This window comes from Lontra canadensis, unplaced genomic scaffold (assembly GCF_010015895.1).
Source record: "Lontra canadensis isolate GAN:19392208 unplaced genomic scaffold, GSC_riverotter_1.0 scaffold72, whole genome shotgun sequence".
NCBI classification, from domain to species: domain Eukaryota; kingdom Metazoa; phylum Chordata; class Mammalia; order Carnivora; family Mustelidae; genus Lontra; species Lontra canadensis.
In genome coordinates, this window is record NW_022631066.1 from 10,494,528 (window position 1) to 10,518,294 (window position 23,767).

Below are 23,767 nucleotides of genomic sequence, written 5' to 3' on the forward strand. Positions count from 1 at the left end.
TGATTGTCTAGAAAAAATATTTGCCTCACAGTCCCATCAGCCTTGGGTTTCCTCTGTTGCTCATAACATGCTCATTAGGATGTCATCCCACTATCTCAAGAACAGCTGTTTCCAGATTGTCACTTCCTTTCCAGGATTACCGGGGCCACCAGGGGATTTTGTGGGAATTCAAAGCTTCTGCAAAATGCGATAAGAGGGACATATCAGACCTGGTGTTTCATAATTAGTTGTCACCACTCTGGGGCTCCTGTAGCTGCTGCAGTGCTGCTGGGCTCATGAGAGGAAATAACACACGTGTGTATACATGAGTGTATTCATGTAAACACACACACAGTGTCACACCAAAAGTAATACACACAGAAGGTCCAGTCAAAGTACACGGATGACTCTTCAGGACTATCTCCAGAATTGTCGCCAGTGCCCCTGCTGATGTATTTGTCCAGCTTCCTTCTGTCCGTGTATCCTCATCTGGTTTCATAGGATTTAAGGTTCTTCCTTTTCAGGTATAGCTCGGAGGCTTCTTATTTAGCAGCCATTTCAATAGCAGATCCATAGCCTAAGAGCCCTGATGCATACACTGAAGGAAAGGAAAATGCAGGAAATCAAGCAGGGCTCCTGAAACATTTCTTGTCAGATTCAATAACCCAGTACCTGAACTCCAATCTGTCCATTTAGAATGAGGCCACAGTTCCAGCTCTCCATCCTGCAGCCTGGCTTCTGTTGTCAGCACTCTGGACACATTTTCTCAAGGCCATCAGTGACCCTTGAATGCCATACACTGCTCCCAGCCCTCATCTGCTCCCACTCTCTGGAACATTGCTCCTCTGTTTACAATTCAGCTCATTTTTAGCAAAATAATACATGTTCATGGCAGTGTTTGTAACATTCAAAAGTTGAAGAGTACTACAAGGCCTATAAAGAAATATACCAGGCTTCCAACCCTTTCTCCCAATCTCTGAGTCCTCTCCCCAAGGACATCCCTTGAAAGATGAGGCTTTGACTCACTTAAAGCACTGCTCCACATCCCTACAAATACCCATGTATCTCTTTCCTTCGATTTTTACCGATATATCTATATCACAGTTTAAATAAAAATTCAATCTTATTATGTCTACCAATACATTGTTTATAGTGGGGAAACAGTGTATGTTATGATTACATACCCTGGATTTTACAACTTTATGTTTTTCCAGGTGGTACTAATTGCCTTTTCACTGCGGGCTTGATATTCTGTGTGACCTATCAGTCATTTTTCTCTTAGAACTTTAATAGAGCTTTGTATCTCCTCTCCATTTGGCACACTCATTAGATACTTGATCCATACATTTTTTTTTCTTTTTTTGAGACCCCCTCCTTCCTGGGCCCCTCCATGCTCCTGTACCACTTGGGCTAGTTCCTCTCTGAGTCCCTTGCATGACTGGGTCCTTGGGGCTTCTCTCTTCATTATTCTGAGAACTCCATTTTCAGCTCTCCTAGGAATCATTCTCTTTTTCTTAGAATTCATATCCCCGCTTTGTAGGTTTAACTTTTTTTTTTTTTTTTTTTTTTACTGGAGACTCTCTTCTAATAAACTTCTGAGAAGAGGTATGTGAGAAGTCAGTGCTTGTGTTCTTGAATGTCTGCCCTCACACTTAACTAATAACTTGGCTAGTGGTTTTTTGTCTGTGGTTGAAATCCAAAATTGCATTTCCAGGCTTGACTCCCCTCTTAAGTTCCAGGTCACAATGTTTGGGCACCAGGAGTTCAGTATGTCCAGAGCTACTCATTATCATCTCCCCAAACCTGCCCCTTCTCCTGGGTCCTTAGCTAATAGGACCATCCTTCCCCTACTCCCCATGATAGAGGATTACTGTATACCTCCCTCTACTGTTTATTGTTCCCCAACATCTTATATTCAGCCTGTCACCATAGTCCCAGTTCTGGGCTTAATTGCCTCTCATTTGGACAATTGCAATAACCTTGCTATGTCTCTCCTGGCTTTGGATATACCTGGGTATTCCATTCTACCACTCAGTCTTTACCACTCAAGATAAAAAAATTCAAGTTAGATGGGTATCACTTCCTTGAAAAAGGTAACTTGTAATGACTCCCTGTTGCTCACAGAATAATGTCTAAAATATATTTTTCTACAGAATGCATGTCAGAACCTGGCTCTGATGGCATTTCTTACGCCTTTGTTCCCACACATGTGATACTACAGTCTCACTTAATTTTCTCAACAAGTCTATTATCTACATTCATGCTATCAAAGTTTAAAATTCAAATGGAGTGGAGTACCCCATGTAGACAGTAGCAGTGAGCATCCCCCTTGCATCCTCATTTACATTTCAGCAGGTGTCTGTTGCGTGTATTTTACCCATTCTGGCCTTGATCTTCTACTTTGTAACCCTTTCTCATTTTGACTTACGGGGTGTTGGTAGCCCTCTAGGGCACACTCAACATAGACCCATTCCCATAAAGTGAGATTTCTCAGTACCTATCTTTTTGACAGATCAAGTGCTTTCCTTCCTTGCCTTGGGGAAATACAGACCATGTGACTTATCCCAGAGACCCCTGGGCAAATGGGCACTTGCCTTTGGGAATGACATGATCCTGGGCACAGGACAGGAAGCAATCTGATGGCCCCAAAGAAGGCCATTCTCTTTGTAGCACCAGAGGGATTACTTGAACCAAGACCACCATTCTCCTATTGAAGAATATTACATTAAACTTCTCTTCCTGGAAAAAGTAAGCCTAGAAATTAGAAGCAGATTAAAAAGTTGATCATTTGCTACCCAGTGCTTATCTAAGACACTTGAAATTTGAGAGCCAAGCATAATAAAATCAAAAGTCAACATCCATTGACTCTGTTTGGAAGTGTACTATATATATTCAGCTAATCCTGGGTCGTCAATACCATAGATAAGAACATTATTTATTTTGCCATTCTGGGTGCAATTACACAGTTTACCCTGTGCAAACTGCACTTCATAAAAATGGCAAATCAATGCTAGTTATCAAAATCCATCCACATGGATGGATAGCCCATGAAAAAGAGCTTTGCAAAATGGTCTCGAAAGCCAATCTACACAGCCAGACCCACATGGGTCAGCTTATTACCTGATTAATCACACAGGCATCCTGGCAATCTTATCGATTCCTCGAGACCTGGACATGACATCACTTCTAATAGCACAGGCAATAAGCCATTACCACCATGCAGAATAGCCATTATCCCAGGCTGCAGCCATTGATTGCCTGACTTAGCCTCATGCTGAGAAGGGCAAGTGGAACTCTGATGGGGGCAAATCATATCCAGGGCAGATGTGAAGGACTTTCATGTGGAGGAATAATCTGTCTGCCCCTTGCAAGCAAGATCTCTACCTGCTCCCTCCTTTTCCAGATGAATAGTTGAATAATCCTGCCAGCATGCCGATGAGCTGGAATTTGATGTCCGTGAAGCAAGGGATGCTAAGACAATATGGACTAATCCTCCACAGAGGCCATTAATATTTTCCACTTGACATTCTTTACAGCGTGATCATTGCCAGAAAGATTGAATGCAATTCTAGGATGCCTGTTTAGCACGTGAGGTTTCCATGCAGCAAATGCTGTATTTTCTTCCCTATCCCAGAAGAATGTAGTCTGGTTTCCTTTGTGATGGGCTGTGTATTGTTGAGTTGATGGGAATGGGGGTCTTATTCTGGGGTAATTCTCTGCTCCTAGTTACTCCAGTGAAACTACTGAATAAGGTGTTCTCAAAGGTCCAAGAAGAAGCCTCTGTATCGCCAATATATGTGGCTAAGTTGGACGACCTTTAAAGAACAGACAGATGAAATATGAATGTCGTGGGGGAATATGTATGAAGAGGTGGAGAGGTGGATGGTGAGATCCATGAAGGCTCTCATGTCGAGGCAACCGGAAAACAGTGTGCAGAAGTAAGAGTGGAAAGTGTGTGTGTGTGTGTGTGTGTGTGTGTGTATGTGTGTGTACCATTTACAAAGAACTTTGACAAATTTCATTTCATCCTATTGGGTAGCTCTTCAGTAACCTTTCAGGTGTGAATCAGGTGAAAGGTTCTTTTATTTCTTTCTTCTCTACGGATACCTCATCACAGGGGGAACTAAGTTTGAGGAACAAAAGCAAACTCTTCCAAAAAGCAGAAGCTCCCTTGTATCCTCAATTCTTAGCTCAACACCTGATACACAGTAGTTATCTAGCAGAGTCCACCAGTTATTGGACCCCAAAGCCTCTTGCAGAGTGACCCTGGGCAGGTTACTCCATTTCTCTCAGCCTCAGTGTCTCCATCTTCTTCTAGGGAAAAGGAAAGTGCTTACTTGATAAGGTGTTATAAGACTTAAAGAATTAATATATCTAAAAGCCTTTAGAATAGTGTCTGCAAAAGACTGTGCCATATAAGGGGGTTGCCATTATTCTGTTAGACACTCAATAAAGTAGCTGTTGAGTGAACCATGCAGCATAAGCAATAAAAGGATATTTTAAAATTGGTTTAGACAAGGGCAAGGCCAGTAACATAGAGCTTGGTATGGAATACAAGAAGAGCACAGACAATGTAATCTCAGAAGCAAGTAGTAGGCTCATCTCAGTCCACCAGACCGCTACCAGCAACAATAATTAGGAGTCAACCTGAACAATTCACTTCAAACTTCTTTTATTTTCTTTGTCTGGCTGGTCATGGAGGAGAACTATTAAATAAAGCCCAGAATGTAGCCCAAGTGGACAAGGGAAACTTGAAAGAGGACAGAAGGAAAGGAAGGAAGGAAGGAAGGAAGGGAGGGAAGGAAGGAAGGAGGGAAGCAGAAGGGAGAAGAGGAAGGAAGGGCAGGAAGGAAGAATGAATGGAAAGGCAATGAAGGGAAGGAAAATTTTATCTGCCTACCCACCCTAGGTGTAATTATAACTACAGTTTCTTCCAAATGCCATAAGAGGAGAAAAATCTGTCCAAAGATGGACAATAACCAACAATGCACTCCGTCAATGCAGACCTACGTTAAAACCAAGAGAAGCCTCAACTATCCTGTCCCGGGGGGAACTGTTAATAATCTCGCAGGCCTTGGGCATCTGAGGTCTGGTGATAACTGTGTTGCTTGATGTCTTCCTCCTGCTCTTGGGGATATTGGGGTTCGTGTTTGGCCTAAATTCCAGCCACTTTTCAAATACAAAATTATGGATGCAGGCAGCATTTCTGTTTGCATAACCTCACTCAGAGCTTACTCTAATAAAACGTGACATGAATGACCTAGGTTAGCTGAGTTAGGAGCTAATGGGAAGGGTGATGGAGCCTTTAAAGAAAGACAGAGTTTCCCTTCCCAGCTCCCCTCACTCCTACTCCAGGAATGTTCCAAATTGCTGAGGAGTTCTTTGTGTGTGTCTTTGTTTCAATCTCAGCCCATTTATCCTCCCACCTGTTTTATAGGATAACAGTTAAACACCGCAAACTTCATTCAAGGCCTGTCTTCCCTTCCTCAGCTCAGGGCTGCAGTGGGAAAGGCTGGTGTGTGGCTCTTGGCTTCCTCCTCATGTCACTCCTCACGGGCTCTGCTCACCGAGCTGCCTCTAACATATCTGGGGTCTCTCTGTGGGGCTGAAAGACATCCAAACCCAGCTCTTGTCCTTGTGAAGTGGAGTACCTTATGGGTTCTTTGAAGACCCTGCCCTTTTCTTACCGCTGTTTCCCGGCACAAGTGATATCTTTTCTTCCACTTAGTCATTTAAGATCAATTCTTGCCCCACAGACTCAGCCTCTTTCTCCTGAGGTTCCCTAGCCCTTCATACAATGCACTGAGCACCTTACCAGACCAAGACTAGCTCTCTCAGGCACCCACATCTGACCCAAGACAATGGGATTGGAGATACTTCCCCTACACCATTCTTCTCTTCCCTTGGCTGTCACCCATGCTCAGCCAGTCCCCATCCCTTGAAAAGCTCGCTGTCTGCCTCCCAACAGGCTCCTCAGAGCCCCTCGCTGGGCCTGAAGTGAGGGGGCAGCAGATCCCACCCTCCCTGTTCTTCTGACTCCTTTGCTGACAGACCACAGAGCCAAGTCAACACAGGACCTCAAATCTGGTCTCAGACTTTCCTTTATACACTTCAAGAAGATGTGGAGAAGGAGGGAATGGTTGGTATCTGTGGTCTTCAGACCTCTTATGAAACTGAGAGAGAGTCCCCTTTCAACAGGCTGCTCAATTTACAACAAAGAATGGCTTGAGATGGACGTTAGAAGAGCCATTCACACCGTCAGCTTTGTATCTATGTCCTTAACGTAAGCGATATTTCACCTTTTACCAGAGAGAGAATGAAAGGCAAGGGTAACATTTCTTGAAATGCTTCTGTCCTTATTTTCCAGAAGGGAGCTTCAACTCCCCTTCCCAGCACTGCTCGGGTCATTGCCCTTTTCCCCCTCATCCCAGCTCACATGGGCCCCAGGCTGCCTTCGGGCCAGGAGCTTCATTCACTATGGCACCCCACTGTACCCACTGTGTGACCTGTTACGACCTTCCACCCACCCCCCAAACCTGGCCCAGACCTCTCCGCCTTGTTACCCCTTCTCTCCACATTTTGGCCAAAGAACAAAATAAAGCCGACTGGACGAGTTTACCTAGTACCAGTGATCACAAGTCTGAGGTAAGATACGCATGCATGGGGAGCTTCAGGGGGCCAGAGAGATGAGCCTCCGGATGGTCATTTCAGGCACTGGGCCACAGTTGGGATGAACACTGGAGGCTGGTAGGCCAAGGCATAGTCTGGACAAGAGGCTTCAGTGACCAGTGTCCCTGTTTCTGTTCTCAGTTCTCAGTTCTCAGTGTCCTATCTGGAACACCCCCGCCACTGCCACACACCCCCACTCCCATGGCTTCACAGCAGTGCAGTATACTCAGTCGCTCACCTGATCTGCATCAGCTGCTGCACCCCTGCTCACACACTCAGCGATGGGGTCTCCCCTCTCCTGTGGCAGCCCCCCACTAGCTCTGGTGTTGTCGCATGCTTTCTCTCTGACAGGCCATTATCCCCCAAGCCCCCACTTCCACCTCATGCTATTCATGACCAAGAACACCCATTGGATTTGATACATCTTGCTTTGGTGTGTCAAGACCATTGATTTTCCTGAAATATGGTTCAATTGATCCCTATGCATTTTCATTCCAGAGTTTGAATGTAAACACTTCCACTGAGATGGGAAGGAAGTGTTCAAAATAAGCAAATAAAAAATCTCTGCCAGCCTTGGGTGTTCTACTCTAAGGGCATCAGACGCAGCTGTGTCAGGGGCTCTAGAGCTGAGGTGGGTCTTCTTCACCCCGTCTCCTGGGGTTCACTCACATTGCATCCCCTCAGCAAGCCCCCCACCTGTCCCATGGGCCATTACACGGCGCCATGGGTGCGCGGGAGATCTCCATGCCCAGCATCCTGGCAAAAACATGCTTTCTCTAAGTAATACTCTGTTTCAAATGTTTTCCCCTTGCTTGTATGTTGTCTTTTAGTTACTCTATAGTCACCCTCTCCCAGTCCTTTGTTCCCATGTCTCTGGTCTCAGTGCTGATCCCGGGCATTTACCCTCAGATCTCTTCCTCTTCTCTCCCTCCCCGCCCTCATGGCTGTTTCCAGGGCTCTTGGTCAACTGGCTGGCATCAGTGCTATGCTTGGAGGATGCAGGTGGGAGGCTGGAGGGCAGTAGAAGGGAGGAGCAGGGCCTTCTTCCCCCCTCCCCAGCTCTCCACTCAGCCTTGGCCTATGGCTTCAGCAGTGATCAAGTCTCACCCAGAGGGACCACAGTGTTCCAGCCTCTACAAGGGGACCCTGGCCCTAGGCTCCTCCCTTTACCCCTCAGGTCAGGGGCTGTCCTGCCTCCCCACTGAGCTGCCTCCCTAGCTCCTTTGGGCTTCTTTGCTCTTGCTATCACCCATGCTTCTTACCAAGGGACAGCAGAGCAACAGTTCCAGAGACTCTAGATCTGCTCCTTCTAATGCCATTTCCTGGCTTAAATTCTCTCTTTCTCAAAGGCAGTGATTTTTCCCTTTCTTTGTTAGGTCCCACGGACATCTGTCTTTTCTGGATTTCAAACCTGCTGTAATCTGATCAAGTCCTCTGTCATGTGAGGGTATAATGGACCAGGTCAGGCTCTGAAATAAAATATCTTGACTTTGGTTTCATCTTAGATCTGACAGTTCTAGCTGGGTTACTTTGTTCAAATTATTAACCTCTCTGAGCCCCAGTTTCATCAGTTGTAAAATACTGACCACGGAGCTCATTTCTGCTGTGGAGATAGCCTTGGGTCACCTTCTAGCACACTGATGGGCAATTGCTATGTACTCAGTAAACGTCAGTTCCCCTCACCTCTCCTAAAGTGGTCGTATCTGCAAAGGTGTGAGTGCATATCCATTCCTGGGAAACATATTTGTATTATAATAGTAGCCTTCTGAAATTAAATGCTTTAGTCTCAATAACTAATTTTACATGTGTAAATCTTAAACATCCACAGTAAAACTATCAAATACAATAGTTTTGGATAAGCTGACCTTTGAGAGCCTTCAGAACTGTCTGAGGAGGTGGCTGGCTACTCTGTGGGGATGGCAGAAAGCTCCAGAGCCAACCTTCTCCTCCTCATTAGCTGGGAGAAGGCTCGGATGCTGATGTGAGAAATGATCCTGCTCCTCACCCCCCGGGGGGTAGAGTATATGGGGCTCAAATGTGTGTGAGTCTGGCTCAGGGTTATTTTTGTTTCAAATAACATTCTCTTCTATATGTATTTTAACCTTAATCAAATGCATATGTTTTTGTTTTATTTGCACTTAGTTCATCAAAGTGTCCCTTATGATCTGAACTATGCCATGAGGCCTTAAGCTCTTCAGTGAAACACTCATTAATACCCCTGGGAAACAGGAAGTTGCATTTAGTTAAATATAAATAAATTCAGTTCCCAGAGGCTTTGCCCTGGCCCAGGTCAGGAGAGAGAGAGACAGTGACTTCTCAGCTTATGTGGTCCAGCACCGGCTCTCAAACCCCCCTGGAAGGAAGCAAACCCAGGACTCAAGACAGATAAGTGTTTTGAAAATGTGCCTGTCCTTTGTTCAAAACTGTTAGTAGTCGAGTAGGGTTTTAAGGAAATTCGATGCATTTGGCCAAATCATTCATATCAATCCAATCCAGCTCTATTGCCACCCCAAAATAGTTTGAAACCAGGCAGTTCAGGAAGGAAGTGAGAAAAGAGGAAAAAAGACATAAACCTCAACCACCTAGCCAGAGACGCTCCACAAGTCAGGCTGAGGAACTTCCCGTCTCTCCTTGCTGCCGGCCTTCTCTCTCACCCTCTCACTGGCTCCCCGATGCACATATGGAACCAATTACGAACAAAGCCCGATTGTTGTATATTTGGAATTTCCCACATCAACTTGATGCTTTCTTTAACTGCCTCTTAATGTGTGTCTGCACTGGATGACCAGACCCACGTTTCCATCCTTCCCACCCTGCCCCCACCAGCACCCCCCTTCTGAGAGTCTTTCCTGGTTCATTTTCCAGCAGTGTAAACCTTCACTTCTTCCCCCTTGCACCCCACCCCACTTCCTATTAGAATCTTTGAATAAACAGAACTTTCTTTTCCATAGTTTGCAATAAACTGGTCTGCAGAGATTAAATATAAAGCCAAATCCCAAAGCATACAAGTGATATCAGGCTAATATTGAAAAGCATGGATTACTACAAGGGAAATGGCATCCCTTGCATAAAACCCAGAATGGAGAGAAGCAGTGGATGTAGAAATACATTACAAACAAGAAAACAAAAACAAAAACAAAAACCTCCAATTCTGGAAGCCCCTTACTTGCTTGTCTTTATTGTAATTTTCTCTGTTATAGAGATAAGCAGATTTGGGAGGAGGAGAACAGAAAGAGGGGACCATAGAGGACGAATATATCAATTATAAAATATTACAGAAAAGTCAAAATTTTGGACGATGTGTACCATCTTTCAGTAGATTGTCTGATCAGGAATTACACGCTATTATTATTAGAAAAGAATAGGGAAACGTGATGAATGAATCTGAACTTCGTCCTTTTCAGAGCCTTGTAAAATCAAACAGAACTTCTTCACGTTTATTGGCACACATAAAAATAAATGTTCTATAACACAAACATTTAAATGAAGAGATGCCAAATGTAAGTCTGTCTCATATATTCGATTCATCTGGACCACGTGATATCAGCATTTTTTTTCCTTCTCTCACACTTTATCTTTGTGGACTACATTCACATATATAATTAATTGCACTCCTACATTTATTTTCTGTGCAGTGGAAAGCAGGAGAGAAAAACCAGATAGGCGCATCTGATGCTCAGGGTCATACGTGTAATTTATGACTGCGAACAGGGATTCCTCCAAGTCCCCAGTGCGTTATGTCATGGGTCTGCAAATATTTTTCCTATGTTCGGAAAAGAGTGAAATCAGAATGGAGGATTTCACATTAATCTCCGCACCAGATGGTGATATTCCAAATAGTCTTTTTAAGGTGAGCATGTGACCTACTGTATGGCCGAGGGGCTTTGGAGTCACGTGATGGAATGAATAATACGACTGATAGAGCTTCGATTAGACAACTGACCTGGTTACCGTCTATAGCCACGAGAAGCAAAGTTGACATTTCTGGATCACTGTCCCCAGAGGTGTCGCTTGCCAACTTCTGGGACATACAGTCTCACCGAACGACTGACAGGCAGGGACAGACAAGGGGCAGCTAACGCCGTGCTGCCGAAGGCAGGCTGAAGTTGGAGAACTTGGGCTATTTTTCTGCTTCCCCATCCCCCCGCCTCCCGACAAACCACATCTTGACTCATATGGTCGAAAGAAAAAACTCTTTCGGTTATTTGATATTTGGGAAACCTCCAGGAGACCATAACTTAGTTTGGAGGAAGCCTTGTCTCTCACTTTGCTGGGAACACACACACACACACACACACACTCTCTCTCTCTCTCTCTCTCTCTCTCTCACACACACACACACACACACATACACACACACACACACGCGCGAACGCACACACGCAACTCTACACCATGGTGGTTCAGGCTGCAGTGGCTCCGAATAGATCTCAAAGACTTTTACTGAAAATTCCTTATGGATCTCTGAGAAGACGCAGCGTGGAGAGGGTAAGCGACGTGGCGGGCTGTTTGTTTTGCGTGGAGCAATTGCTCCAAAGAAAAGGAGATGTTTGTTTTCATTGTACATAGCATCCCTTCTGGTCTCCCTGTTTTCCTGAAAATTTTGAATTCCTAGGACTGTAGAATACTATGCCATGTGTAAATTTTTTTCTTAACAGAGAATGATGAGAAATTTGAAACAAATTTTTGCTAGCTATGCATGTGGGGTTGCCGTGTGAGATGAGATAGAAGGGAAGAGATTGGGGTGGGGACTGCCCTTTGGAGTCAGGATGGAAGATGTGAGTGCCTGGGGAGAAAAGCAGGGGCTGCAAACAGATGCATTAGTGTGACACAGCTGCGGATTTCCTCTGTGGGGTGACCGTGTCTTCCAAGGAGGCGCTGATGATGTTAAGGAGCTTTGATGCCTGGAGGGTTTAAATTATGCCCCCATTGAAGAAAATCCCCTCTGTGGTGGTGTTGCTGTTTCACATACCTTGCCATCATTTTGGATTTTTTTCTTAATACCACGGATTTGGGCTCAAAATGACTCTGTTAATTTTCTGAAACATGCTTACTTTTTGGTAACCCCTGGCAGAGATGATCCTGTAGAATAATAAGGATTTGTCCTTCTTTGGAGTGACCAAGGCACTTTTGGGGATGACTGAAGCTAGCTGTCTTTGGTATGTCAGGCTCTTTCGTGTAAGGACAAAATGCCTACACCCCCACAGGCATGGAGTGCTTTGTAGGTCTCAGAAAACCCAAAGCTCCTGTTTGAATGATAGCAGTCCCCTCTATGAGCCGTGGAGTCTACTTAGACATCCTAGTTTAAGGTGTGATCTCACAGCCATAAGGCAAATAACTTCACAAAAAGCTTTCTTGATAGATAAGCAACCTGCTGCATCTTATAAAGGGGAACCAGGTTGAATTTGAGTCACTTTTTCTGGCTGGTATACTTACTACTCAGTGATTTTTAAATTTAAGGAAAACACAGTTGAAACTTTAAAATACAAGGGTCTATCTAGAATGAAGGTGGGCTTGATTTCCTGACTTGTGATGAGTGACATTCTTTCTGCCATTTGAGTACTGATGGGAAAAAAAAAAAAAAAAAGCTTTACTTCCTATTCTGTTTGTGTGTAGGTCTATATTTTTTTTCAAAGATTTTATTTATTTATTTGACAGACAGAGATCACAGGTAGACAGAGAGGCAGGCAGAGAGAGAGGGGGAAGCAGGCTCCCCGCTGAACAGAGAGCCCAACGTGGGGCTCGATCCCAGGACCCCGGGATCACGACCCGAGCCGAAGGCAGAGGGTTTAACCCACTGAGCCACCCAGGTGCCCCTGTAGGTCTATATTTTGAGACAGATCTCTTGTGCTCAATATCAGAGTCATCAGCTAATATACAATAAATGCCTATCTATACTGTCTCCTGTCTATACCCAGTGGCTTTAGAGCATAGGACTAACAATTACAGCAAATGTTAAAAGTATATCAGGCTTATATTGAATATGATTTTAGGTTTGGTTGAAAATTTTCTGACCTTTGCAGTAACTAAGTTTATATCATGTGTTCCGTTCACAACTAGTCATTTAGAAACATGAATTGAACAGACCGGAGTTCTGGAAACTGACAATACTGAGGAGAGAGTTATCTGGACATAGGCACAGAAAAATTCCATAGGAACCTTTATTTAACCATTAGAATCTCCAGATGGATGTTCGATAGATCATGGATTTTTAATAAATCCTGATATATGAAGTTACCATTTCTGTTATTCATTGTTAACCAATTTAAGAAAAAACTGACAGCCTGTGAACACAGAATCATACATAAAACATTGTCTCATGTGTTGGCATGTACTTACGTTGAAAACACGCAGACCTATTTTTCGCCCATGGGCACACACCCGTGCTGCACGGGTCTTAGACCTGCAAGCTGCTGGGCCCTTAGGAGAAAGCGCACACATCACTGGAGCGTCAGACATCCTATTCATCTCGGCTGCTAGAGGTGAAGTGAGAGGGTTGGGACACCATTGCTCACAGGAAGAGCGCCCCTGCATTCCTTATGAGCCACCCATCTCCCCCTCTACTCTAAGGAAGGTTGACGCTAATTGGAACCTATGATGAATGTGTCACTTCCAACTGGGCATTTTATACTGTTGCTGACTTGATGACAGTTTTCAGAATCAGAGTCAAGCATTTGAGTAAAATGAAGGCAGGAAAGGTGAGAAGTGGCATCTGCTTTAAGGGCAGATACTGGGAACTAGCACTCTTTTCTTGGGACTCCCTGAATTAAAAGCAGCAGCACCTTTTCCAGTTACATCAGCAGCCTAGAGGGTGACAGACAGTCGGGTTGGTTTCCATTGTCTTGAGATACGTGTTATGATCTTAAGGTCTCGCCTCTGTACTATCTTTACTCCAATGCACTTTTTTATTCCTTACTTCATATTATGATCCTGAGTTGCTGGTGAGACACAGAGGATGGGGGTTATCACACTTGTCCTGTAGGAACAGGGAAGCCAAGGCACAGAGGGGTTTAATCTTCTGTCCAGGGACGTACCGTCGACCACAGAGCAGGACCCATGTCTAGGAACCCAGGACCTTCTGTTCCTATTTCATCATCTTTGCTCCCTGGGGTAGCGTCAACATGGCAACCTGCCCCCGAGCAAAGGATTGTAAGGAACTTGTCACCAGGCCATCCCATGAAAGGGAATATAGAAGACTCATGACTGAGGAGAATAATGATTTCCAGGGCTGGTCATGTGCCCTCAGGCACCCAGGAGTGCTCCATTGGTCCTGTTTTCCAACTGCAGGTTGAGTTGAAAGAAAAGAAATGTACCTTTCTAACTATGCTAGTCATCAAATCTGATTTCAGAAACACTCATTCAGACTGCAAGATCGGGCTCAGTTCTTTTTCATAGTTTCATGGGCTGCCACGAGCCCATCATGGAGTGAGGCGCGGTGGCAAAAACAAAGAAATACAAGATACTTTGCTTGGTAAGATAGGAGAGATTAGGGATACAGGTTTACCTAAACAAAACAGTATTGACTTAATAGGGCACGATCTTAGCTACAAAACAAGAAACGAAGACAATATAGGTGCTACTGAAAGCAGCAAAGTGGGTGGAAGGGTAGGGCTTGCAGTCACCAGGTCCCCAAAACTCAGAGCCTCACTCTTTACTAATCGTGTGATCTTGGCAGAGTGACCAGACTTGCTCAGCGTTGTTAGTTTATACATCAGTACTCTCCGCCGTTGAGGCCGGTTGTTATGGGTTAGAGGGAACATATGTAAGGACCTAACACAATACCTCACATATAGAAAGCAATTATTAATGAAAGGACATTTTTAAAATTTGCCTATCTTGAAGTGGAGGGACACTTGGCTTGTATTTTTAATAGCTGATGGTCTTTACACACATATACATACTCTTGGTCACGCCTCACTGTCACCTGGAGAGGTGGTCCTTTAGGGATCTTTACCCAGTAAACCCAAGACAGACAGGATCTCCTGGTGATGATTTGCCTTGGACTTCCAATTTTATGTAAGACACTTAGAAAACAAAGTGTTTCAAATTCATTGCTTAGGAATGCCAGCTAACTAAACTTACTCAAGCCCATATGCTTCTATAGGGTCTCTCTTCATTCCAAAGCCAATGTTGTTACTCCAGAGGTAAAAATGAACCTATGGAAAATTCTAACGAATCTAAGAGCACAACATGTAAATGAATTAAGGAAAGAGCAAATGTGGACTTTTTCCTGGGAGTTTGCCTTGGAGTGGGGGTAATGTTTTTGTTCAACTACTATGACCCTACACTATGAGGACATGGTATCATGTTGGAGATTATCTTTCTTTATAGTTCCAAAACCCAAGAATAAGTAGGCCAAGCTTTCTGTGGCCCAGCCCAAACTGTTTCAGATGCATGTTTATTAAGGATGCTCCTCTTCCCGTTGGTTTATCCTCTCTAGCATCCAGACCCACATATGCCAGGAAGGGCTGGACATCTCTGTTCTCCTGAATGGTGCAGTACCTCAAATTCAACATGTCCAAAATGGAATTGGTCATTTCCCTCATAATCCTACTCCTCCTTCAGTCCACCAGCTACCTGAACACACAGAATAGAACCCAGGCATCCACCCTACCCCCTCCCTCCCCTTGGCTCAGGCCACCATTATCTTTCACTTTCAAACAATTGCCATTCTTGTTTGCCCAAGTCCATGCTCTGTGTTGCAGCAATGTGATCTTTTTAAAACAGAGTCAGGGGTGTGTCCACTAGTCTACTGAAAACCTTTAAGTGGTTCTCTGCTTCAAGATAAGGACTTATATAAATGTCTAAATATAACTAAAAGGCCTTCATGATTAGGACCTTGCTACCCTCTCCAGCCTCAGCTCTCCCTCTACTTTACCCTGAGAGTGCTGGACTCCCACCACACTAAACATTCTGCAGTTCCTCCAAACGACTATGCTCTCTCTTGCCTCAGGGCCTTTGCACATGCTTTGGTCTGCCTGACACACACTGCCTCTTCCCTCTACTGCCTTAACTTCCTAGTCACATCCTTTCAGCCTAAAAGTAATACCATTGAGAAGGTTTTCCAGACACCCTGCCCTCTCCCCAAGTCTGAATGAGTGTTCCTCCTTTGGGCTCCCCTACCTTCTGCATTTCCCTGACAGCAAACTGATCACACTGTATTGAATCCCCCTGTTTCCATCCTATTTCTGTCATGTCAGATCTCCACATGATGACAAGCTCCTTGAGGGCAGGAAGCACATCTTGGTCTCTGGTTCATAACAAGAGTGTAATAAATATTCACTAGATGAAAAAAAAAATAAATGAAATCCGAAAGGTTTTTATAAACTTCCCTCAGTGAGAAAATTTGGGAAGAAGAGCAGAATTAAGACATGAACAGAAACAGCCTCATTTTCCTTTACCTTCAATTACCCCATGCCCAATTCTTACTGATGGGAAATGTGTTTACTCTTATATGTTCACAAATGCTCTGAACTCTTCAACCACACATGTATTTTAAAGTAGAAAGAAGCATGTGTGCGAGCAAGTGACCAGACTTAGCTTATATGTCTCTTCACAGAGTAATGTAAATTTGACATTTTTATTGGGGGATGGGGAAGAAATAAGAAAGCATTCTCTTTTACCACAATTATTTGAATATTTAAGTGAAAGGATTTTTTTTTTTTTTTTTGGTCTTGGAAAGACTGAAATGGTGTGATATTTCTAGAGCAGTATTTTTAACACAGTATAAATTAAACCTTTTTGCACCCACATTATTCATTATTTGATGTGTTATTTCAGGTTGACGTATTGCCAGTCTATTATTTTGCAAACCATTACATTATCACAGCTGCTAAGCTGAATAACTTAAGAATTCAGAATACAACAGAGTCTCTATAGTCGAGTGTGTGGTGCTTACATTCTGAATGTATTCATGCAGAGAAGTGTGAGACTTTACCAGAAACACATACAGCAGACGGCTTTTAGTGGATATTTATTACCATTGAAAGCAGACAGCCAAGAAACTGTTCAGACAGATTAGTGTATTCACACATATTATTATCCAACCCCCTCATCCTGCATAAGGTTTTGTTCCTTCTATAAATATACCGCTTTCTGGAGAAGAACATGGCCTATCAAGGACTCTAATTCTCTGGTTCACAGGCCACATGGAAGGCCCTTTCCCACCATATTGGCTAGTCCCATGCAATTCTAAGTGACCCAAACTTGGTGAGCTGGTATTGATTTTATTTCTTGCAGTAGCTTATGTCAAGTTAAAGCAATGACTTCCCATCTTGGTCAGAATGAGATTGCATGGTGGAAAGCCTGTCCCTATGGGTACCACTCTAGAGTTTTCATTCCTCGGGCTAGTGTGGAAAATGGGGCAGGAAACTTTGATTTAAATGGCTAGGAGCCCCACGAACTTCCCCATCCTGCACCAATTGGCATTATGCAGCTGAGCATGAAACCAAAGGATGGTTTCTCTCTTTAGACAGCTTGTCCACCAGTCCTGACTGCTTCTTAGGACACAGATGTCATGGGTCGCGTGCCATGACTCATCCTACAGCAGTGCTTCTCAATCTTGGTTTCACATGGGAAGCTCCTGAGGAAATTAAAAAAAAAAAAAATCCCAGTGTTCAGGCTGGTTGGGAGACTGGTGTGTGTCAGAATATTTGGAGAGGGAACCTGGGCACTGGTATGTAAGCCCCCAGAAAATTCTAGTGTGTAGGACACTGAGGTAAGATCATGGCCAAGATGGATCATCTGGGCCTAGTGGAGCTCAAGGAAATTATCTAATACCCGTACTTTCTGGTGTCTTCACACGAAAAAGAAATAATTGAGTGGATCATATTGGATTTTTTATCAAAACTGTCATTCTCAATAGGAAAAAGTCAGTTAAACTCCTTGAGAGTTGGGTCCGTATTTCTAGGACATCTTAGGCAGTGCTCAGCACTTGGAGGCCAAATTCTGGGTAATTAAACACAACGTTCTGAAGTCACAGCAGCCAGTTCCATGCAGGACAGACAATTTGAGATCAGAAACACCCAATCCAGCTAGTCCCGCAGAGTTTTTCTTCATTGGAACAGGGACAGTCCCCCTTCTGAGCTTTCCAACCTGCTGTATTGCAGCTATGTCTGCAAAAGCCATCATGTGATCTCTGAACACTTTCTGTGGGTGTTTTGAAAACAGATCTCTTATAAATTGCTCTAACAGAGTGAGTATTATCCACCTGTGTAACATTAGAGCTTCTTTGGACAGACAGCTAAAAACAGTCCACTTTTGATTGTATTGATTCATCAGTACACTTCTGAGAACACTATTATCTTATGTGTATAAAACAATATGGGAGAAACTATGGCCATGGACCTTTGTTTTCTAATCTGGGAGTAAATACACCACATCTGTGGATTTTTCATTCTTTTCCTTTTCCTTTCTGGTCACTCAGTAACTAACTGCTTCAAAGGACTTGGTCAGTTTTGCTCCTAAGTTCCAGAACCTAGAACAGTGCCTGGCATGTATATTGGACAGATAAATATTTATTGAATGACTGTGAATAGATGAATAAAAAGAATGTCTTCATGGTTATAAACTCAGTCCTTTAATCAAATAAAATTGTTACCCAAAGGATAGGGTTGCAAAGTGCCTGCCTTTCTTATGCAGACACATATTTGTGTCACTGTTAGTCCTAATTGGTGGCTTATTTTAGGATGCTAGCTCTTCTTGGTAGACAACTTGCTCATGAAAAACTTAATGAAATTCTCTACACAATTAACACTTTTGAGTGTGTAGGCTGTCCTCCTTCCTAGTCAGAATCTGTATGTGAGTATTTTGAGATAGTCAATAAATACACCTCTGATCATTATCCTCTACTGCTTGCTAACTTTTCTCAAAAATGCCACGGTCACATTTCTACATGGACAATGCTTCCACCTAGTCCTCTGATGCCCTGACTGGAACATTAATCAGGAAAACCAATAAGGCTTAGAAGTATATTGATCATTTCTGGAAAATGCAGTCCAAGTTCAATCAAATCAGTCTCAAAATACAAATACTGCAGGGAATATAATACTTAGGAACCAACACACTGTAGTAATTCTACAGATTTGTATTTAATACCTACTACATGCCAGGCACTGCTCTGGACCGAGGGGATGTGGCCAAGACTCTTAAGTGATGCTAAGGCCTCTAAGGGAAAATTGAGCAGAGAGGTGCTGCATTTTTAGATGATGTGGCTCTCGTCTGAGAAAAGACCAGGAGTAAAGGCGACAAGCCACAGAGCCTTCTGGGGAAGGACCATGCCCAGCAGAAGAAATCACCAGTACACAAAAGGTGCAATGCCAGAGCTACCTTGATGGGCTTGGAAATTAGTCGGGGGTGGGGGGTGGGTAGAGATCTAGAGTAGAGTGAGGAGACGGGGTACGTGGGGCAGAGAAGCCATCAGGGAAGTGTTAGGAACCCTGGTGACAGAGGGCTATGTGGGTCATGATAAGGATAGGGGGTTTTCCTCTGAGTGAGACAGAAGAAGACCAGTGGTCCAGGAATGGAAGGGTGACATAAGCTGACATGTTTTGAAGGAATCCTTGTGGCTACAAGGGGGATAGAAAAATGGATGGAAGCAGGGTGACTCATTCCATCATTAGTGTAAAAATCCTGATGAAGGATGATGATGGTTTAGATCAGAGGATATTCTGGAGGTGCTGAGAAATGAGAAATGAATGGATTCTGGATTTATCTAGAAAGTAGAGTTGACAGGATTGGCTGATGGATCAGGTGACAAGTGAGGAGAGAAAGAGAAGGGTCAAGACTGACCGCTTGGCAGCTGTAGCCTGGGGTTGACACTAAGATTGGAGACACTGCCCAGAGGCCAGTGAGAGTGACAGCAGAACCAGGGGAGACTGAGAGTTCTATTTGGATGGGGTGAGCTTGAGATGATTAAAATTCAAATGGAGTTTCGTGTGCGTGTGAGAGTTCTGGCTACAGAGGTAAATGTGGACATTGTCACCTGTGCCCTGAAGTTGGCTTGTCTGGGCTTTCGAGAGCTGATTGTGCGCATCTCTTCCCAGCTCCCCATTCAGTGGTGACACGTGGGCAGCTTGAGATGGGCCCTGGTGGGAGAAATGTACCATGCAAATTAGCGAACATTACGAATCAGGTCTTTTTTTTTCTTCTAGAGAGTTCATAGTTAAACTAGGATACCACTAGCCGATGGTGTACCCACAGGACCAGGTGGTGTCACCTGGGGAATGTATGTGGATGGGGGCGAGGAGGTGTCCGAGGACTGGGCCCGAGGCCACTCTAACGTTTAGAGGTCAGTGCCGTGAGGAGGAACCAGCAAAGAAAACTAGTAAGGAGCAGCCAGTGAGGTAGAAATAGAATCGCAGAGACATTCTCAGAAGGCAACATCAGGCTGTCCAGTGCTGCTAATAGCCATGGAAGATGGGGACTAGGAAATCATCTCATTACACTGTTATCAAACAGCTTGTGTATCAGAGTTGCTGGGCGTTTTCTGAATCTCAGAGGTGTAGTCTCCAGCCCAGACATACTGAATCTGAACGTCTGGGCCATACAACATGGACTCAAGTCTGAGAAACAGTACCTGCAATAGAGTTTCCCAGAAACAGAGGGACCAGTGAGGTAGAGAAGAGAGCACAGCCTCGGAAGGGGGAAACAATGCAGACAGGAAAAGAGAGCATCTCAGGACAGTTTTTACTCAACCAAAGTCAATCCCGGACACAGCAAGTAGAGGCTATGGTGGAGAGTATTGGGGCGAAGCTTATGACAACAAAGGCCAGGAGTAAATCTCCTCCTGGTGGCACCCTAGGAACAGTGTTCCTATTTGACATCTCCCTCCCCAACACACTTAAACCACTGTATCAGAAAAGTAGAACTGCTCTGTCCTTTACAGCTTATCCAACCAAAAACAAAACAAAACAAAAAAACTCCCACACATGCATAAGAAAGCAGATGAAAATTTTCACTATCTTTTGTTGGTCACCTATATAGCAACAGCGAGCATTCCATCTCAAAGTTTTAGCTTTCCTAAGATTTATCTGAAGAAGACCTCTTTTCTTTTGCTTTGTCTGGCCTCTGAAACTTTTTTTAAAAAAACGGATTGATGTAATCATGTGTCAGGGCTTCATCACTCAGCCAAGTCCCAGAATATATTTAGAAAGTATAGTTTAGGGTTGAGCCAGCCACTGAGGGACTGAAATGAGCAAGTCCTAAATTGAACTCTGCATCCAGGGCCTTCGAACTGGCCTGTAAAAGCAAGTGGATTTGAATTGAAACAGAAGAAGTTCTGTCTTTGACATCAGGCTTTGTTTTACTGGGTCTTCGTGGCGTTCTTGTAGAAGAAAATCATGCTCATATCTGCCAGTTAGGTTGAAGGAAAATCACAGCCAGTAGCGATTTGAACACAGTTCTTGAGGTAGATCCCATCAGAGTGTTCCCCCAGTTAAAACATGCAGGTTTCCCTTCCCCATCCCCGCCCATTTTCCCCTTCTAGGTAAGGCGGTGCCTCTGGCGCATCACATTTGAACTAATGAGAGAACAGTTCTAACAGCAGATGTGTTGTGTGTCCCTCCCACGATTCTGGGCCGATCATGGTGAATAAAACTATTTTGTTTCTGGAGCAGAACTGGCAGGCCTGTGTGTGGATGAGCTCAGTTGTCAGTGCTCTGAGCACACTCTTCTGCACACAAGCAGTAACACCCTTGCCTTCCAGGGCTGTGTTGTGTAGCCAGGTCCGTGCATATAGGCAGCAATGCAGGTGCCAGGTTCTAGAACCCCTATTGTTAAAACGTCAACCCACTACTTAAGGAGAGGAAAAGGGGAGGGCACCCCTCATCGTGCTGGGATCCAGCTCTGAGTTTCCAAGTAGGAGAGCTTTTAGGGAGAGGAGCTATGAAAGAAAAAAAAAAAAAAAATCCTCCAGAAGCACTTACTGATTTGGACTCAGCAGCACAGAGCGAAATATTCATGTGTTTGCCCCCAGTGGCAGCTCTGCGGTCTCTCCCAAGAACCAGTGTCCGAAGAGCAGGACCCAGGCTCCCCAGGCCATGTGCCATTCCACTCATCATCTCCTCTGTGGGATAATACTAATATCCTGTGGCATTTGGTTCAGACAGAGTCTGTGCTCAGAGCCTCTTCATTGTCCTTTATTTCTAGTACAATTCCTTAGATGTGTGTGTTCTGTGGTCCCCTCTGGACAGTAGTGAACCAATACGCCTAACAGCAGATAAAAGTATCTTTGAGACTTGTGACTTCCTCTTTCCTTTAGTCAAATGACCTTAAGGTGGCATGAGAGAAACATGTATAATGTGCAGACCAAGACTTTCCTGTCCCTTCTGAGACTCACCAATCAGAAAGTGGTTATTTTCAAGAGCTTATATGTATTTCCTATGATACCCTTGGGACCTAATCCTTCATGTTAATCCTGGAATGCCTCTATTCACATTCAGTGTCCTGTAAATTAAGGCCCCATCCAGGCATTATAACTCAAACCCTATATGAGCCAGGTAGTCATATAACTAGGACAACAAGGAGAAGGGCCCTAGCAAATGGGGCCAGTACTACTCAGCTCTGCCACGGGGAGACAGAGGTTCCTTGTCCTGTACATCTGACATTTCCAAAAAATCTTTGTGCAGTTTTCTTCTAAGTAAGGGAAAATGCCTGTGTGTGTGTGTGTGTGTGTGTGTGTGTGTGTGAGAGAGAGAGAGAGAGAGAGAGAGAGAGAGAGACAGAGAGAGAGACAAAGAAAGAGAGAGAGGGAAAGGGAGAAATATCTCAATTTTTATATTCAGGCAACCATTCCAAGCTCAAAGAAAAACCTTGCATGCCAACAAAGCACATTTGTGGGCTACATTTGGCCCACAAGATGCCAGTTTTCAACTTCTACAATAAAATGAGTGCCTCCCCAACCTAAATATCTATGTACTCTTTCTCCCCAGTCTTGAATTTCATAAAAACGAGACATCTCGATACAAAAAAAAACCAAACCAAAACAAAACAAAAAAAACAAAAAACCACTCATCCTGGAATAGATCCTCAGGCCTTCCAGCTGGCATCATAATCCTACTGCTAAATCAGAATTTATTTAAAAAAATAGGAAAAGAAAAAAACCTTTTTTGACAGGTTAAATGCAAATTTTAAAATATATTTAAATGAATTGGATTCATGTCCTCCAGCAAACAGAAAGACAGCATCCTCTTCGCTGAGAGCATAGTTTTATCACCTAGCAAGGAGAATAGAACTTGGGAGCAACTGAACCTACAGTCTAATTACCACCTGATAAGACAGCTTCGAATCAGCCACATTCTTCTGCTTTCAGCAGATGTTCCCAGTGTTAAAGGAAACCATATCGAACAATTTTAGCCAATGAAGCCATCGCTCTACCACCCAGAGGTCTACAGTTTGCCGCTAACCCATATTTACACAACAGCAGTGTGTGGTCCTACTCAAAACCAGAGGCCACATGAGAACCAAAATGAGGTTCTTTTATGATCAAGGTGGTTGACTGGTAACAGCTGAACTAAAACCTTTTAGTTCTAAATCACTTCTTTCATGCTAGATGGAAGGGAATTCTGGGGTCTCAGCCAAGTCCCCGGGCGAGAACTTGAACGGATTCACAGCTCCCTTTCTGATGAAACCATTGGCTCTTCCCATTGGAACTCTTGATCCTACCAGGTGGAAGGGCGCTCCAGGCTGGAAGACAATGCCAGTCTTGCTTCCTAACTGTCCCTTCTGAATAGCAGCCCTCACTTGTCATTTTTGCAGCAGAGATGTGTCTCTTTCATTGTCATCTCAGAATAGCTTCATTTCAGCATCTTTCCAGATAGAGCAACTGTGAGCTGACTGCCTTCTAGCACTGAACCCAAGGCTTCCTGGGGACATCCGCCCCCAGGGGATGCAGGTTGATGGACGTATCAGCTCCTCATTACTTTAATTCCTTTATGCTTAAATAATCAAATATCAATATACCTGGGCAGTATTTTCTCAACTCCCTGCAGGGACTATTTTGAGTTAGGGTTTTATTCTTCTTTATTGAGGCTCGGTGTTTAGCCTTCTTTTTTTTCAACAAGCAGCAACCCATTCTGGGCCTGAACCGGGCCAACTAACCCAAGTCTTGGTCAGGATATGG

General features: G+C 44.1%; 1 protein-coding gene across 7 annotated transcripts in view; it reads left to right on the forward strand.

Moving 5' to 3' along the window:
* FRMD4A (FERM domain containing 4A) overlaps positions 1–23,767 on the forward strand; it is a 609,192-nt gene that overhangs the window by 291,237 nt on the left and 294,188 nt on the right. Inside the window, exon 1 of one of the 7 annotated variants that reach the window (XM_032880952.1) lies at positions 11,027–11,136. The exons of 5 other annotated variants lie outside the window; for them this stretch is intronic. In XM_032880952.1, coding sequence (XP_032736843.1) covers positions 11,044–11,136 — 93 coding nt within the window. In that variant the 5' untranslated portion in view covers positions 11,027–11,043. Of the gene's footprint in view, positions 1–11,026; positions 11,137–23,767 lie in introns of those variants that run through there. One more of the 7 variants, XM_032880951.1, reaches the window with a different exon arrangement.